The 18467-nt window shown below is 40.1% G+C and overlaps 2 protein-coding genes across 2 annotated transcripts in view; one reads left to right on the forward strand and one right to left on the reverse strand.

Annotated features, from left to right (window-relative positions):
• The window catches only part of LOC124787810 (translocation protein SEC62), a 99437-nt gene extending 95347 nt beyond the window's left edge, over positions 1-4090 (reverse strand). The window contains exon 1 of the mRNA XM_047254737.1: positions 3963-4090. Within this exon, the coding sequence (XP_047110693.1) occupies positions 3963-3998 (36 nt within the window). The 5' untranslated portion in view covers positions 3999-4090. The remainder of the gene's footprint in view (positions 1-3962) is intronic.
• A 213-nt stretch (positions 4091-4303) lies between these two features.
• The window catches only part of LOC124787811 (dnaJ homolog subfamily C member 28), a 64844-nt gene continuing 50680 nt past the window's right edge, over positions 4304-18467 (forward strand). The window contains exons 1-2 of the mRNA XM_047254738.1: positions 4304-4604; positions 15108-15239. Of these exons, the coding sequence (XP_047110694.1) occupies positions 4470-4604; positions 15108-15239 (267 nt within the window). The 5' untranslated portion in view covers positions 4304-4469. The remainder of the gene's footprint in view (positions 4605-15107; positions 15240-18467) is intronic.

The following is an 18467-nucleotide window of genomic DNA, read 5'->3' on the forward strand; positions in this document are numbered from 1 at the left end:
CTAGAGGGTGACATCTATTCTTTCTCTAGTCATGAATGCTTCTAGTGTTTTGCATTTGTCATCTAGTTATTCTCCCCAGTTATTTTGAATTTTCTGTCAATCTCATTTTTAAGGCATCTGTGTCTTTTTTCAGGCATCTGTGTCTCCATTGCTTTTGCTGCTTCATTTTTATATTTTCTCCTTCTGTCAACTGAATTCAATATCTCCCGTGTTATCCAGGGATTTCTACTAGGCCATGCCTATTTGGTCCTAAGTTGCCTTCATCTCTCAAAGCTAGCCATTTATCTTCTACTGTAGTCATCTCCCCTGTTACTGTTACAGTCAATTGTTGCCTAATGCCCACTTTGAAAAATTAAATAACCTCTGGTTCTTTCAACTTACCCAGGTCCCATCTCCTAATTTTCTACCTATCTGCAATTTCTTCAGTTTTAACCTGCAGTTCATTAATTTACTAACAAATTATTTCCACAGTCACAACTCATACACAATATGTTTTACAGTTTAAACTCTGTCTTACCATTACATATTATTTATTTGAAACTTTTTGATGTCTTTAGGTTTTCCATGTATATAACCTTCATTTCCAACTCTTAAGTCAAGTGTTAGCAAAGATTAAGTTGTGTCCTAGGCAAGACTCTACCAGAGGGTTTCCCCTTTCATTCCTTTTCCTCAGTACATACTGTTTCTTTTTTTTCTCTTCCTTTTCCAACTATCTCTCTTTGCCAATTTTTATTTCCCTTGACTATCTAAATAATTTTCTTCATCCATCACACATTCTTCAAGATCTCCATCATCTGCAGAGCTAGAAGGCATATTTTACTACTGTGATGGGTGTTTGCTTTTTATCTATCTTGGCTACGATAAAGTAATCACTATGCTATTTTTAGTATATTATCCCCATTCCTCTCGTTATTCATTATTAGTTCTACTCTATATACTGTATTTGCAACAAGAGCGAAAATGAGAAACTCACACGTAAATATCTACAATTCTACACTGAAGTGCCAAAGAAACTGGTATAGGCATGCGTATTCAAATACAGATATATGTAAACAGGCAGAACATAGGTATTGCACTGTGGTCAGCAAAGCCTATATAAGACGAGTGTCTGTCACAGTTGTTAGATTGGTTACTGCTGCTACAATGGCAGGGTATCAAGATTTAAGTGAGTTTGAACGTGATATTATAGTCTGCGCCCGAGTGATGGGACACAGGGTCTCTGAGGTGCAACCATTTCATGAGTTCACCATGAATATGTGAAATCCAGTAAACATCAAATCCCCGACATTGGTTGGTGCAGGAAAAAGATCCTGCAGGAACAGGACCAACAAAGACTGAAGAGAGATGTTCAACGTGACAGACGTGCACCCCTTCCGCAAATTGCTCCAGGTTTCAATGCTGGGCCAAGAAGTGTCAGTATGTGAACCATTCATCATTGATGTGGGCTCTCGGAGCTGACAGCCCCTCATGGACCCTTGAAAACTGCACGACACAAAGCTTTACACCTCACCTGGGCCCGTCAACACCGACATCGGACGGTTGATGACTGAAAACATGTTGCCTGGTTGGACAAGTCTCGTTTCAAATTGTATCGAGCAGATGGACATGTAATGGCATGGTGGCAACCTCATGAATCCATGGACACTGGATGTCAGCAGGGGACTGTTCAAGCTGGCGGAGGCTCTGTAATGGTGTGGGACATGTGCAGTTGGAGTGATACGGGACGCCTGATACGTCTAGATACGACTCCGACAGGTGACATGTACGTAAGCATCCTGTCTGATCATGACCATTGTGCATTCCGACGGACTTGGGCAATTCCAGCACGACAATGTGACATCCCACATGTCCAGAATTGCTTGAGTGGCTCCAGGAACACTCTTCTGAGTTCAAACACTTCTGCTTGAGCATATCTGGAATGCCTTACAGCGTGCTGTTCAGATGAGGTCTCCACCCCCCTGTACTCTTACAGATTTATGCACAGCCCTGCAGGATTCATGGTGTCGGTTCCCTCCAGTATTACTTCAGACATTAGTCGAGTCCATGGCACATCATGTAGCACTTCTGAGTGCACGTGGAGGCCCTATACAATATTAGGCAGGTGCACCAGTTTCTTTGCCTCTTCAGTGTAGTTCTTACAGAATTCTTGGTAGAACAACAGGGTAGGACAACTGACATGAAAAATGTAACTAAAACGGTACAGAAACTTTACAGTCAACACAGTTCATATAAATGAAAGGTGACTGACAGAGTCTTTATTACAATATAAGAATTAATTTGTGTGTGCTACGGAAAGTTTCAAACATCAAGAAATAAAGGCAAGTTGAAATCAGAAACATAGCAAAAATTTAATTGGACAGTGATTTAAAATAAATTCAGTCCTCACCCTCTTTATGGAATCAACCCCATAATTTGCTTTAAATGCATTAAATGCACCATAGAAAAGCTAAACCACAACAATCACAAACGGATCTAAACCAGGTTCCCTTTAAAAATGAGACTGCTCTCTCACCTAAATATCTTAGCAACAATATCCACGTAATGAGCACGCATTAGGTAGGCAGAGGTGGTCGTGAGGACACCTTCTGAGCTCGGGGAATATGGAACTGAGTACACAATACAGAACTTTCTGGTCTGTATTGAAATGACCATTAAGTACTAAAACACAAAGAGGATGCCATAAAAACCCTTACTCGCAAAATGATGTGAAGTTAGAAGGTGGCAAATTAAAAAAAAAAATTTTAAATTAAGAAGATCAAAACAACACTTATGTTGTGCTCAGCACAATATTAGGCACAGTGACAAAAGTAACTACAAGTACGAACATAACTTCCTATGTGGAAATTGAAGTTTTTCCCACATAACAACAAGGAACAGAGTGGCTTAAATGCAGATATAAGGCAAACATTTTCTGTCGTTACTTTATAACCTAACTATACCATAACATCATTTCATTTTACTTCTATATTAAGCTCATGTGTGATAAAAAAAGCAATGTTTTATACACATGGTGTTTTACAGCTCACATGGATCTCTGGAACTTTATAACTAAAAAGACATAATCTGCTGCAATGGAATACAGAACATGTTAATAATGATGCTCATCAAAAGTAGTTGCATATATGCTGAAGAATTGCTACTGTGAACCAAAAATAGAATACTTCAAACAAAGCAGAATAAAGTAAAAGTTGCGTGGTTCATGTTAAATGGGATGTTGATGGCGAAAGCTTACTGTAAATTTCCACAGATGACATCATAATGGTATAATACACAGATAAGGTAAGACTACAGAGCACTATATCACATGCAAGTCACTTCTACAAGAATCATATAATCCCACAGAATGGGTGGCCTAGTACTTAGACCATCCAGTGATGGAACAAAGCAAATAACTACGACCACCTACACACGACTCTCTTTTATCCATATGGCTGAAAGATTAGCACAACTACACGAAGGCGGGCAATCTCCACTGTATGAACGGAATGTGAGCAAAGACAGAATAGTGTACATCAAAACACAGTGTTTCTTTACGTCTACAGCAGAGAATTTTGGGTTATGATGAATTCCTATAATTCCACCTACTCACACGTCTCAAAATAACAAATCAAGAATTAATGTTATTTCTTCTATTTCGAGAGGAGTATGAGTTTAAATAAGGTACCTTAAAATAAAATGGGTAGGATACGACGTGTGTCAATCATTTATGCGGAAGGATATATACAACGCTAGTTTGACAATGTTCATAATGTTTTCCCAGCCGGTGAGATACTGAAACCGCAACACGCCAACAATTGCTAGAATCGCCAACGTCACTTCTTTCATACATTAGTTCTCTTCCCAAACATCAGCAATTTTTCCAAAATAAGCAATTGAAAACCGCGACTGTTACGAAATGTTGTGTGTCTGCACAGCTTGACACAATATAAATATTAAATCCTGGTATATTAGCTTCCGTTTACCTCCTTTCGTTTCTTTCCCTTCCTCTTCTCAGCCATTTTTTGACAACTACCACAGTAGTCAAGAATTAACCAATTTTAAGTGAAGCACGTAACATTAATTGAGATAATATATAATCATAAGAAAAATTTTTAAACCGAATTCTTACTTTCTCATCCCACTGTGGGATCTATCTAAGAATCAATCAAATATTAGCATGATTAGCTTTGCAATCTTCCTTTGTAGCAGACGACGCTGTTTGTATGATGACTACCAAGAAATAAATGCATAGGAGCAAGCCCAATAATAACTGATTGTGGCCTACCATGAAACAATAAATGACATAGATATGTGAAATGGTTACAAAGAAACTGTAAAATTATGTAAAAATCTGATATAGCAAAGTTTAATTCAATTACGTTGCAAAATAATAAGATAAAATTTGATGGTCGCAGCCTACTTCAGGCAGCGGTATATCGTTGGCAGTAAACCCTTGACGTTTTGTTGTCCACAACAAAAAACCAAAACAAATGGCAACGCAACAAACATGCTGCACAACGCTTTACAGGAAAAATATACAACTGTTTACTTCAAAATGTAGAAATATTCCAACGCGTAACATTTTATTGAAGAACTATTCTGGCGGTAGGAAGACAGATTATTCGGTAAGATATGAAGACAAATGACCTAATCCATCGCAAACAAGCGTAGTGATATAAAGTAAGATGATTTGGTATTGAGATATGACCTGCGCATATTAAATTTTCGCATTTATACTGATAAAACATTAAATATACCCATGATTGGAAATGAACTTTATGCTACACTAATGCTTTCATACCGAGCCCCACTACCAGTATTTTCCAAAACCATATTCCACATACCATTCTTTCAACGGAAAGAATAACTCTTAGCTGTAGCAGAATAAGTCTATGGCGGTAATACATAAACAAGAAAAAAAGAGAGAAGAAAAAATGATTTTCTAAACCCATCTCCTTCCCTGGCACACAGATAGATGTATCAATTCAGTATTGGTTCAGATAAAGAAACTGTAATGGAAATTAATTAGCAACAAATGTACTTTGAGTCATTCATCATGAAATCTTAAATCTATTTACTGACACCACTATTCTCCTCCTTGAAAATGAAAATGCGTAATGTCTTGTACATATTATGAAAACCTCCACTAGCAATGTACCTTCGGTCTGCAATGCTTTTTCTTGTATTACCAACCAGTGTCAAACATTGCTAAAAATTGAATATAGAAAGTGTGTTTACAGCAAAATAATGTTTGAAAATGTCATACAAACTTTGTCAATGAATTATATTGTAAGTAGCAGGTACCTATCATAAAGTGGAAGTATTAGTATATTTGGTTATTAATAAACACAGTTTTTCAATAATTTTTATTTTCTATAAAATTGTGCTTCATTTCCTCCACCCATCCCTTCTCCTCTCACAATACTAATATGAGTGTCATAACCTATTCCCCATTCCCCCAACTGATCCTTGTTATCCTAAGTCCCGTGATACCATCCTGAGAATTTATTACCTTTAAATTGCTATACAGACATCATGTCTACAGAGGCTGAATTTAATTTATCAGTAGTGGTACTAGTAGTAAATCTCTTACTTTGAAAAAATTGCTGTTACCTAAAATATCATAAATGCCAGCTGATTATATTCTATGGCTAGTTTAATGCATACATTATCTTATTTATATTTATTAGAGGGTAACAGTTTTCTGCATGTAACAACAGATGCTTGCTTACAAGAAATATTGTTGCTGTTGATCTTGCAGTTAATAGGATTCTTCAATTAGCTAATCATGCAGTTTGTAGAAGAAGTTACTAATGCTGTAAGTTTTCTTTTGGTTGGCTGGGATTCCCTGTTTCTTCTTTATTAGTAATGGGAGCATGTTGAAGGTGTTTGCACCAGAATACGGAATGCCATTCTGAACCAAGCACAAAGAGAAAGGTCTAGATGAAAATTACTGTTGCAGTTTGTATTGTGCTAGTTTAAATCACGGCTAATCTAAAAATAATTTAAATTGTTAGTAAAAAAATTGTTAAGATAATGCTCCAGGAATTGAATGTAAGACTTTTGAGATCTTTGAAGCAGCATTGGCCATTTATGGTCCAGTGTGAAACTATTCTTAGCATAAGAGGCAGAATACATGAATTACTGAGTTATTAATTTTTATTGATAATGCATGATACACTGACTGTTATTAGGGAAGTTCCTGTTATCCTTATTGATCAAGTGTAAGCTATTTTTTAGCTTAAAACAGTCAGAAGAGTAATACCTTACAAGCAAGCAGTTTATAAAATAATCAAGCTAAATATTGTGTTAGAACAATTACAAAAACTCTCATTTCTGGACCTGCTAAATTTTACTGTTGTAATTATAGTCCTACGTAGTTTTATGGTCAAGTCAGAAATCTTTTATTTGGCTGTAAAGGACCACAAAAAGCCAAAAACAACTGTGTATCACACATACCTTGCACCCATCTTCACTTATGGTTTTCAGACATGTACTCTGCTGATAAAAATAATATAGCAGAATTCAAGCAATAGAAATGAAATTCATAAGCGCTGTGAAACAAACTAGTATAAAGGACAAGATAAAATATGAGGTGAACGAATAATGTATCCTGCATTGAAGTCCCTGTTACTAGTGTAATAAAGAAACAGAAATTGCAGTGGTATGGTCAGATTAAGAGAACAGGTGAAAGAAGATCAGCCAGAAAATATATTTCAGTATACTAGGGTGATCTGAGAAGTCTGCTAAAGAAGCAAGAAAAAATATTTGTTTCATAAACAACTTATGTTACTTCTTGACATAGTCTCCTTTGAGGGACATACACTAGGCCCGGGGATCCTCCAGCTTTTGCATCCCACTTTAAAAAATACATTCTGTCAAATTGTGCAAAATACTTGTTGACTGCAACTATCCCTTCCTCGTGTGATCAAATTTCTTCCCACCAAGCTAGAGTTTCAAGTTGGAAGAATGGAAGATGTCACTTGTGGTGAATAGGGTGGCTGAGGAACCAGTTCAAAGCCCAATGCATGCGTTTTTGCCGTGTTATCATTGATGTATGGGATGGCGTATTATCATGGTGAAAGAGTGCCTTTTTGCCTGCCCACCTTGGTCTTTTTTCCATCCTGCGAAACTTTCAAATGATCCAGCAGTGAAGCGTAATAGGGTCCAGTTATGCTTTTGCCTTATTCCGAGTACTATATTAAGATTATTCCGTGAGAATCACAAGAAACAGTGGCCAGTCTTTATCTTCTTTGGCGTGCTTTTACCAGCCTTTGTCCTTTGTTTTGACTGCTGTTTTGAGTCTTAGTGTGTAATGAGGGATCCAGGTTTCAGCAACAGTCACAAATTGATGCAAAAAGTCTTGCAGATTCGAATAAACATTGCCAGACATTGTGTCAAAATATTGTGCCAGATGCACTTTTAGTTGAGATAAAACAGTTGCAGCACCCACTTTGCACACAGTTTCTTCATAGCCAAGTCTCCTTGCAAGATATAATCCACTTGCTCCATTGAGGTGCCTACAGTCTCATCAATCTCATGAATTTTTATTCAGCAGTCTTGCAATAACGTATTATGGATTTTGTCAGTAGTTTCCTGTGTGGTGACTTCAGTTGAATGGCCAGAGTGTGCTTCATCTTCGGCACCAGTCCATCCTCATTCAGTTTCATTAATCCAAAAGCAAATGGTCTTCAATGATGGTGCAGGGCCCTTGTGCAATTTATCCATTTCTGTTTTCATTTCTGCAGCAGTCCAATCCTTCAAATGTAGATGTTAAATAACAGCACAAAACACAGTTGTCAACAATGAACTGTGTGCTGTACAGTGTTAAAATTCTGTATAAAATCATGGAATAATTAAGTTTACCAAATATGGAGGTGCAACAGAAATGCTCCATTCTTTCATGGAAATTTACCAGACGTATCTAACCACCCTCTTATGTTCGAGACGAAAGATGAGGCTCAGAAATTCTGGATGGCTACAGTGAAATATGACATGAAAACAACAGTATTCTAATGGGAAGATGTCCAGAAGTAGAAGATCTGTGAAGCAGAGCAGATGGCTAGTGCTTGTGGACACGTGTGAAACTGGAGCTGGGAAATGATGGTGTTGATTATGATGATGATGGTGACATATATCCTTTGGTTCTTGGAACTGAGTTAAAAAAGAAAAAAAAAAGGTTGAACAAGGCACCTATGTCTGCTCAAGTTCTGAAATGTTACTTGACTGCATGGTTTGATGGTTTCTGACAAGGATAAGCTGTGTCCCAAATATTTGCCAATATTTTCTACTCTACAGCAAAGGAGCCGGAGCAACTATAATACACTCTAAGACAAAAAAGGACACACCACAAAGGAATTATCCAAATGGGAGAGAAATCAGTGGAAGTGATGTACATGTACAGGCAAACAAATGATTACAATTTTACAAAAATTGGAATATTTATTCAAGAGAAAGAACTTGACAAATTGAGAAAGTCAGTTAACACGTTGGTCCACCTCTGGCCCGTATGTAAGCAGTTATTCGACTTGGCACTGATTGATAGAGTTGTCGGATGTCCTCCTGAGGGATACTGTGCCAAATTCTATGTAGTTGGCATTTAGATCAGCAAAATTCCAAGATGGATGGAGGACCCCATCTATTCTCAGTAATGGAAAGATCCGGTGACCTTGCTGGCCAAGGTAGGGTTTGGAAAGAATGAAGATGAGCAGCAGAAACTCTTGCTGTGTGCAGGTGGGCATTACCTTACTGAAATGTAAGCCCCAGATGGCTTGCCATGAAGGACAACAAAATGCAGCATAGAATATTGTCGATGTGCCTGCTGTGCTGTAAGGGTTCCACAGACAACAAGCGAATGTATCCTGCTATGAAAAGAAATAGCACTCCAGACAATCACTCCTGATTGTCAGGCCATATGGCAGGTGAGAATCAAGTTGTTATCCCACCACTGTGTGGGGAGTCTCCAGGCATGTCTTCTGCCTGGAATCTCATTGATTGGAGTAAAATTGTCTTCATTGATGAGTCCTGCTTCGAATTGAACCCTGATGACCAGCAGAGACGTGTGAAGATGCCTCGGACAGAAATAGGATACCAACCTGATTGTCATTCACCATTGGCTCAGCAGCCAGGAGGGATGGTCTGGGGTGCCATTTCTTTTCAAAGCAGGATGGCATTGGTTGTCATTTGTGGCACCCTTACTCTGCAGCAGTATGTCAATGACATTCTACACCACATTTTGTTGCTTCTCAGGGCTTCTATCCTGTGCATACATTTCAGAAAGATAATGAGGAGTATATAGATATTCTCTAATAAGTTAAAATACCTCACCATTTATCACTCCCATTAATTGTCTAAATTCTGAGATTGCCAATCCTTGTTGGTAGTGTAACTGTAATATTTTGTTTCAGTAAGTCTATCACTTGTATCACCCAAATTGAAACCCTTGTCATTCAGCAAATGTAAGAGTGCTAGAGATCACCTCCAAAAGTTTTCAAATTTACTGGTATTCTCCTACCACCGCATAGTACTACCACCCAATAAAACCTATCGTAGCCCAGTTAACTTCCCTTCCCTCAAATTAACATCTCGTAGCAAGTGGACTCTGCATTGCTGACCTTTCTTACCTGCATCTCCCAATGCTCCCTCTGACTTTCCAAGATGGCAGAATGCAATCTGCAGGATTTTTCTCCTGTAGGAAGAATGTATGCATTATCTGCATGTACACTCCGACCAGGCTGCAACTGTGTGCACACCCATGTGTCATGGTTACCCTAAGCTACAGGTGTCATCCACTTCCTGCATAGGTGTTTGAAAACCAGCACAACAGCAACAAATAAAACATGGCTGGGAACTCAGTATTTCACTTCCCTTCATGAGTCATGTGACTGAAAATAGTCAGCTTCAAGAGTTATACCATACAGTTGCGTTGACTGCTCCACAGGTCGTTATTCAAAGTAACTGCCAATCAGCACCAGCCTCTGCAATCTGATAAATCCTTCTCTTGGTGGACACCGAATTGCATACTTAGGCCTAGGACTCTTAGGGCTTCATTAAGCACCTTCACCTGAGTTACCAGTTTGGTGACATCTCCTGTAGTAATTCCCTAATGGGTTACTTGCTAACCCACATAGACTGTACAGTGCTAAACCATGTTATTTATTCCTGTAACTGTATTCTGAATAAACATTTTATTACTTCTGGTCTGTGTGGCTGCTCTTTCATCTGTATGTACCAAATCAGGTACAGTACCAGTTGGTGACAGTGATAGTTACAATCCCACAGCATTCTCCTCTTCTCACCCATTCTGGGGATTGCCCCCCCACCCTCCTGCCCCACTGCCCCCTGCCTCATAGCTCTGTCCAATGCTGTTTCCTGTTGTTCTGTACATTGCAGCCCTTTCCTTGAGGGAAGCATTATTTTGGATATTGGCGAAGAAGACAAAGATTTGTCCACCTCTCACAGCCTTATCTGCCATAAAATATTAACAATGAAGATAAAACTCTTCTTTGTGATATCTCCTCTGTCATTGGTAATGCATTTTCCACATTGCTCTGTTTATTTTCATCAATGGTGCCATGAGTAACCAATATGTTTTGTCCTGTTCTCATCCCAATACCTGAATAGGAAAGAGTCCTAACATTTTCAGTCCCATGTGCCATCTAGCCACCCGATGCTGCTTCCTTTGCATCTGCCTATTGCTGCTGCCCCCTCCAACTCTGCTTGATGCTGCTTACACTTGCCCTGCATATTGCAGCCATGCCAGCCCTTTTCTTGAGGGAGGCTCTGTTTTGGAGATTGTCAATGAGGATAAAGTTTTGACGACCTTTCACAGCCTTGCCCGCTGTAACAGAGTGACCCCTTCCTAAGAATGGCAGTGGTTCAGACAAAGGAACTGGTAACAAGATCACCCATTTTTTGATGGTTCTGGTGCCACTTCTCCCAATCTCATCCCATTTGACATTTGGTGACAACATACTACATATTCTGTGAATGTTGTCCATTTGGTTGTAGTGCAACATTGTTTCAGTTCTTGCCCTGTCATTAGCACCAAGCTCTCTATTTTGCCTCCATTCACGTCTCCTGTTGTTTTTTGTCCTGGACCTAACATGCCCTCTATTGTCGTGTGTCTTTTCTGCCCGATCATTGTGGCCAATACTCTTAAAATTTTCCAGCGTCTGGGAGACTTTGTAGCAGAGTGTCCCAGAAGCAATGAGTCCTGTCCACCTGTTGCCACTCGGTGCTGCTTCCTGTTGCATCTGCGTTTTGCAGTAGTGGCGCACACTCTTCTCTAGGGTGGCACTGCTACAGATATCAGCTGGCTACAGGGCTCCAGCTAGGTTCAGCTGTGCAGGGTTTTCTTTCGCTGACCTCCAGGGCTCTGAGGATCAGCCACCTCTGGAGCTTTGAGGATCATCCTCTTTGAGGCCTCTGAGGATCAACCTGTGAGGGTAGCTTGCCTCCAGACTCAACTGGCCTCCAGCCTCAACTGGCCTCCAGCTGCAACTGGCTTCCAGGCTCAATCTGCTTCCAGGATACCACCGGCCTTCAGTGGCTTTGCATGCAATGGCCTCGTCAGGTGCACTACCCTTATTCTGCCAACCTCCTAGGTTAATCAGACCCTCTGTTCCTCATTCCATACCCCAGACCTACCTTTTCCTTTCTGTTCCTACATACCCTCCACAGGGATTGCTCGATGGAGTGCTTTCTCAGGCAGTCCACTCTCTTCCTTTCTGGGCTCTCACGCATATTACAGTGGCAAGCTTGCAGTGGAACATTCTTCTGTGGTTGGTTGGTTGTTTTGGGGGAAGAGCCCAAACTACGAGGTCATCGGTCTTATCGGATTAGGGAAGGACGGCGAAGGAATTCGGCCGTGCCCTTTCAAAGAAACCATACCGGCATTTGCCTAGAGCGATTTAGGGAAATCACGGAAAACCTAAATCAGGACGGCCGGACGCGGGATTGAACCGTCGTCCTCCTGAATGCGAGTCCAGTGTGCTAACCACTGCACCACCTTGCTCGGTATTCTTCTGTGCTCACACCCTTTTCTTACTATGCTTTCTCAATGTGGGGTTCTCTGGTGGCTTCACATTCAGCAGATTCCTCCAGTGCCCCACTCTTTTCCATTGCGCATTTCTTCCTGGCTGCTCTACACCATCAGTCCTTCTGCAGTCTTGTCACCAAGGGGGAAGGGGATGCAGGATTTTTGGCTGCTAGCAAGACGGCTCCGCCATCATCTCCCCAAGGAAGAAGGGAGTATCCACATGTACACTCCAGCCAGATTGCAACCACATGCACACCTGTGTCCCACAGCTGTCTAAGCTTCAGGTATCTTCCACTTCCTGCACTGGCATCTGCAAGTCAGCTCGATGATAACAGCTCTGGGGAGCAAGTCATTGCGACGACAACAGCAACAAGAACAAATACAACAATAACAAAAACAACAATGCTTGTTATCACTGGGAACTAAGGTCACCACTACTTTAGACGCTACTGTCACCTTCTCGTGGCATTCCAGTTTATGTCAGGGAACACAGCCAGTGCGGGACTCTTTCCCTCCACAAGTCACATGCCTGAAAATAGTCTGTGCTGTATACCTCTGCCTCAGAGGTACTTAGGCAAACATACAACCTCCGAGAGGTGACTCGTGATTGAGAGTTACGCCAGACAGTTGCACCGACTGCTCCTTGGTTCCTCATTCAGAGCAACTCTTGACTGGCACAGACATCTGCCAATCTGACAAATCCTCAGCATACACTGACTGGTAGACCTAGGCGTAGGACTATGCCACTCACTTAGGACTCCATTTAACATCTTCAATGGAATTACCAGTCTGGTTATATATCCTGTAGTAACTCTCTCGGTGGTTTCTTGCTAACTGCTTTGTCTTCCTGTAATCTGTACAGACTTAGAGTTGCTTGATAGTGCTATTTCAGCCTTGTAACTGTATCCTGAGTAAACGTGTTGTTACTTCCAGTCTATTTGACCACTGTTTTATCTGTATGAATCAAATATCAGAATGTAACACAATCAAACTCAAGACACTGTTGTCAACCTGTCCACCGAAAATGTCAATACCATAGAAATTTCAGTCCTGTCCAAAGGCTTCAGTTTCATCCCACATTCAAATTCAGTAATGATGGACTTGTTAAAGGCCAATTCTCTTTCTTCCAGTCCCTGCAGTGGAAACACTTTTTCACCTCCAACCCCTTTGACCAGGAGCCTATGTAGAATCTTTGCCTCTCCAATTTTGTGTCTTTATTCAGCGACCATCCCTCACTCCCATTCATCCATTCCCTGGTTACCTAGTTATCGGCTCTTATTGGCCACGACCTCCAACCATTGCCCACAGCTTTGGTCCCTGTATCAGTGACACAAACCATTTCCTTCACCACCTCTCAACCACCCCATCCTATTAGCACCTGTGTCTTTATTCAGCACTGTTGATGCTGTGTCGCTATACACCATCATCCCCCATGCCTGTACCCTGTCACTATTGATCAGTAAGTCTCCCAACATCCTACTGAGACTAAACTCGCCACCTTATTCCTTACACGTCTGACAGACTACGTCCTTACCATAACTACTTCTCCTTCAGAGGAAAAGTATACGACAAATCTGCAGACTAGGAATGGGAGGGAACTTGCTTCGCACCCTCTTATGCTAATCTGTTCATGGGCCATTGAGCAAGGTGCAGCAGTGGTTAGCACACTTGATGCGCACTTGATAGTACAACGGTTCAAATCTGTGTCTGACCATCCTCATTTAGGTTTTCTGTGATATTCATAAATTGTTCCAGGCAAATTCCAGGATGATTGCTTCGAAAGGACACATTGATATCCTTCCCTGTGCTTGAAACAATCCAAGCTTGTGTTCTGTCTCTAATGATCTCAATGTTGATGTGACATTAAACCCTAATCTTCCTTCCTTCCATTCTTTTCTTGTTCATGGGCTATCTAGAGGAAATCATCTTAGTTCAGACCCTGGTTCATGGTCACCTATCCTCCTCCCATAACTGCCTCAATACCTTCTCTCCCATCCCCTGCGCCTTGTCCTCCTGAGTCCAGTCTGCCCCCTTACTGAATGTGGACCTTCACCTCTGCAGTTGTTCTCTAAAAACCTCTGTCCTTATGAAGCCCAAAAATCATCCATTTTCATAGCTACTGTATCTGTCACACTAAAATATTTCTCTCATTTAGTATGGCCACTCATGGACAGTACATCTGCAGTAACAAGCAGTCCCTTACTTGGGATGATGAAGGTCATACTAAGCTATTTTCCTACATGTTTCCCTAATCCTCTTGCCCCCAGAAACTGTCTGTGAAAGAACATCTTGTCAGTACCTAGAGTGGATCGGCTTTCCATATCTGTTGCCAAGAATTCAATAAGGAACATCCCACTCACAATCCTTCCCAACCCTCAGTAGGTGGTATTCCACTGCCCACCCAGTCTACAAAATATCCTGGTCTATTCTCCTGTTACAACCCTTCGCCACTTAAGCAGTACACCTGTGGAAGACCCTAGTGCAAGACCTGGCCTCTGCACCATCCCAGTGCAATCTATTCCAGTCATGTCACTGATAGATCCTATCCTGTCAGGGAAAAGCAGCTATATCATATACAAGTGCTACTGTAACTTCTGCACTGCCTTTTATGCAGGTATGACCATCAACCAGCTGTCCACATGAATTAATGTGACAACTGTCAAACTGAGGCGAAGAACAGAGTGAGCAAAACTCACTGCTGAGCATAACACACACGACTTCAGTGGCCCCTTCACAATGTGTAACAGCTGAAACCTAACCTGTCCCTCTGATGCATGGCTTGTCCAAAAGCTTAGCAACATTTTCAATCTTGGTTATGTTGATAATCCACTGCCTCAAGTGTTTGGCGAGTTATTACATTTACCCCTTTCATTTCTTATATTATACCTAGGACTTTTCATTACCACATACAAAAATAATGTAATAAAATATTTTCAACTAGTATTATTGTGCTTTTACTTACATAAATGTTTAATTTTCAATAATACATGGCTCACAGAAATTTGTGCACATGAAAGAGTATCGTGAATACATACATTACCTAGATGAGAATCAGGACACACATTTCATAAAATATTTTATTCTGTAGGCGTATTACCATGTACTTGGGCTGGAGAATGGCTGTGATCAAGAAAAAGTTCGTACGTCTTTCCTTGAACTCGTCAAACGGTATCATCCAGACAGTGGTTCTCCAGAGGCAGACTCTGAGAAGTTTCACCAGGTACAGTAGCATTATTTTGAATTGTAATCATAGCAACTGGCAACAATGTAAGGTACTCATACCTGCCTCACACACAAAGTTTTTCTTATTAACTTGGCTCCTGAGTAACAGTGGTAGCTGGCATACTTTCTTATCTGTTTTTGTCTTATGGAATAATCATGTAAGATAGTCATCTAAAGTCAATAAACTTCCAATTCTGCAAAAATGAACATGTAAATAATATGCAGAGATGATAAGTTTTACACCTACCAAAGAGCTTTTCAAAGACTATGAAACACGCAGGCTGCCATCCTAATGCAGTTGTAGTATGATGTTATTCATGTCAAATAATTGATCAGTTTCTGTAAGCAATATGAATTCTGTGTCATAGTGCAATACACACGCATATTGCTTATAGAAATTGACAGATGACTCTTGTAGCTATCATATTCGGTTCGTAAGATAGTTCAGTGGAGCTGAAACCAGTCATAACATTAGAAATATGTGCAGTTTTGAATGACAACAAAATTTGTTGTACAATCAGTGACTGTGGGTCTTCTCAAAATAAGACAGTATGTGAATTACTAAAACAGCATCTCTGATAGCAGTTCCAGATTTTTGGTATGTCCTTACCCTTACTGTAAAATGAAGAAAAATTGTACATGCCATAATAAGAGAGGGTATTAACAATTTCCATGAATATGGAACAAATGTAGTTGAACTGTTAGATACTGGCAAGGAATAGAAAATTTTCAGTTTTATAACTGGAAGTTTCTCCAGAAGGAGCAAAAGGTAAGACAAAAGAATGAAAAAAGTTAAGAAACAAGTTTAAAGTAAAATGGAAGGGAAAAAAGCTCATAATACTGTTATAGTGCTTTCATAAGTTATGTGGAAGGAGAATGAAAGAAGATCTACACATGTGAGAAATCAAGAACTCATTCTCCAGCACAAATACCTTCATGGTCTGGTGATGAGCAGTAGTGGCTGCCGATGAGGAGGTCCTGTTTTTGATTCCAAGTGCCCATATCTAATTTGTGTGTGTGTGTGTGTGTGTGTGTGTGTGTGTGTGTGTGTGTGTGTTGGAAAGGTTGAGAGTGTGCTTGACTTCCAAGAACGTAAAGGCACTTGTTTAACTCCATTGGACACCAGACCTTAATTTCATTGAAATCATCATGGATGCCACAAAGCAAACTGTGTGGATCTATGACCCACCCATGATCAATGTCCCTGAGTTTAATATGCTGGTTGAGAGCCATTGACCAAGATGATTCCCAAATGTGTGTGATGTTTCATGGAACTATTCCATGATGTGTTGCCATTGTCATCAGTGTGAAACGAGGTGCTAAGCATTACTATGTTGGTGTGTCTTATCAAATTACATACAAGTGTAAAAAGTCAGTGTATCATTCACACATCAAAGTGTTGTCGTACATATATTTTCAATACTGTTTCTTTTGACACTAGAAGTCATTTGTGATATTCTCCATATTCTATGAGGCTTTTCAAGTATGTAATTAAAATATGGCTCTGCAGTCAAACAGAAGTGTCAGCACAATGTCGTTGGCCAGGTTGATGTAGCTGTGCAGGCATGGTGTGTGTGTGTGTGTGTGTGTGTGTGAGAGAGAGAGAGAGAGAGAGAGAGAGAGAGAGAGAGAGAGAGAGAGAGGGAGAGAGAGAGAGATCCGAAAGTTTTCCCAGTCTTGTGTATGTAACCGTCAACAATACACTTCAACTATGAGTTGAGTTGTTACCTGTATTCTTCTTATTTGTATTCCACCAAGCACTTTCCATTACTATGTTTAGATCCCATATTACAGAGTCTGCCAGACATATGTGTACACACTTTATCAGACTCTATCGAGATACTGATATTGTTGTTCAATTTGAGTTATGAGTGTATTGTAGTACTGTCTTTGGCTCAACAGATGTTAGTACTTACTTTCATCTCGGTATTGAGAAAACAAGATGGCTGTAGCATGCTTGACATTCGAGTAATGAATATGTATTATGAAGTGGTTTTTCAAGTTTGATAATGCCGTTGAAGTGCAATACCAGTGGAGGTGGGAGTTTGAAACAGAACTGCCAACCCACCTAACAATTAAACGTATCATTGACAAGTTTGAATTGTGTGGAACGATTTGTGATATTCACAAAGGAAGATCAGGAAGATAGTGTACAGCTACAAGTCCTGCTTCATTGGATCTCATGTTGGAAACGTTTGTTAATTCTCAACAGAAGTCTGCTATGCAATGTGCACATGAAGTGGGAGTTAGCAGTACAAGTGTACGAAGAATTCTGGAAGCTGCAAAGTGGAATGTTTACCCGGTTTGTAGGTACTCAGAGAGCGACAGGACAAGGTTATGATTGTGGGTGGGGCCGTAAACAGTTACTGTGAGTTGCACAATCAAAGATACAACTTTATTTTTCTAAGAACCACTCATTTACACATTGCTTTAAAAGATCACAATTAAACAATATGGCTGAAGGCCTCGTTAAAGAACTTGAGATGCTTTTTGGGCTGAAGGCCGAAAACCACACCAAAAACAAGAATGGCTGAAGGCCTACACTACACATCTGAAGGACAACTATAATTAAAACAAATTAATAAACAATTTTTCCATCCAAGAAATTTCTTTTTAAACTTACAACAGAACAGCCTAAAGCCTAATTAAAGAAATATTAACTTATTGCACAACAGAAGGCCACAGACAAATTTGAAACAACGGCTGAAGGCCTGAACAACAAGTCAGGCAAACAATTTAAAATAAACCCCTTCCTTCTTATAACAAATTTTACTTGAAAGAATACACACGGCTGAAGGATTTATTAAAAGGGGTTCAAATCCTCGGCTGAGGGCCACACATAACACATGGAACAACTAATGGCTTAGGGCCTGGATTACAAACAATTTCAGATAGAACCAATTCTAAGGGGAAATTTTTTTTTTTCTTTTTTAAAATAAAATCAATCTTAAAAATTTTAATTTAACACGGCGCAAGACCTTTATGTAAAATTTAAAAGAACTGAATTAATACACGGCCGAAGGCCTCAACAGTACTTCAAACGAAAATGAAAATCAAAATCTAAAACAAACAGTACAAGTGCTGCTCAGAAGTGTTCCCAGGGTCAGCCTGAGAAGGTAGCTCAAACATAAGGCGAGGTGAGACAGGCAGCCAAGAGTTCAAGGTAAATAATCGGATGGCAACCCAAACTAGGGACGGTCCAAGGACCGACCAACAATTTAATCAA

The sequence above is a fragment of the Schistocerca piceifrons genome, chromosome 3 (genome assembly GCF_021461385.2).
Source record: "Schistocerca piceifrons isolate TAMUIC-IGC-003096 chromosome 3, iqSchPice1.1, whole genome shotgun sequence".
Taxonomy (NCBI): Eukaryota; Metazoa; Arthropoda; class Insecta; order Orthoptera; family Acrididae; genus Schistocerca; species Schistocerca piceifrons.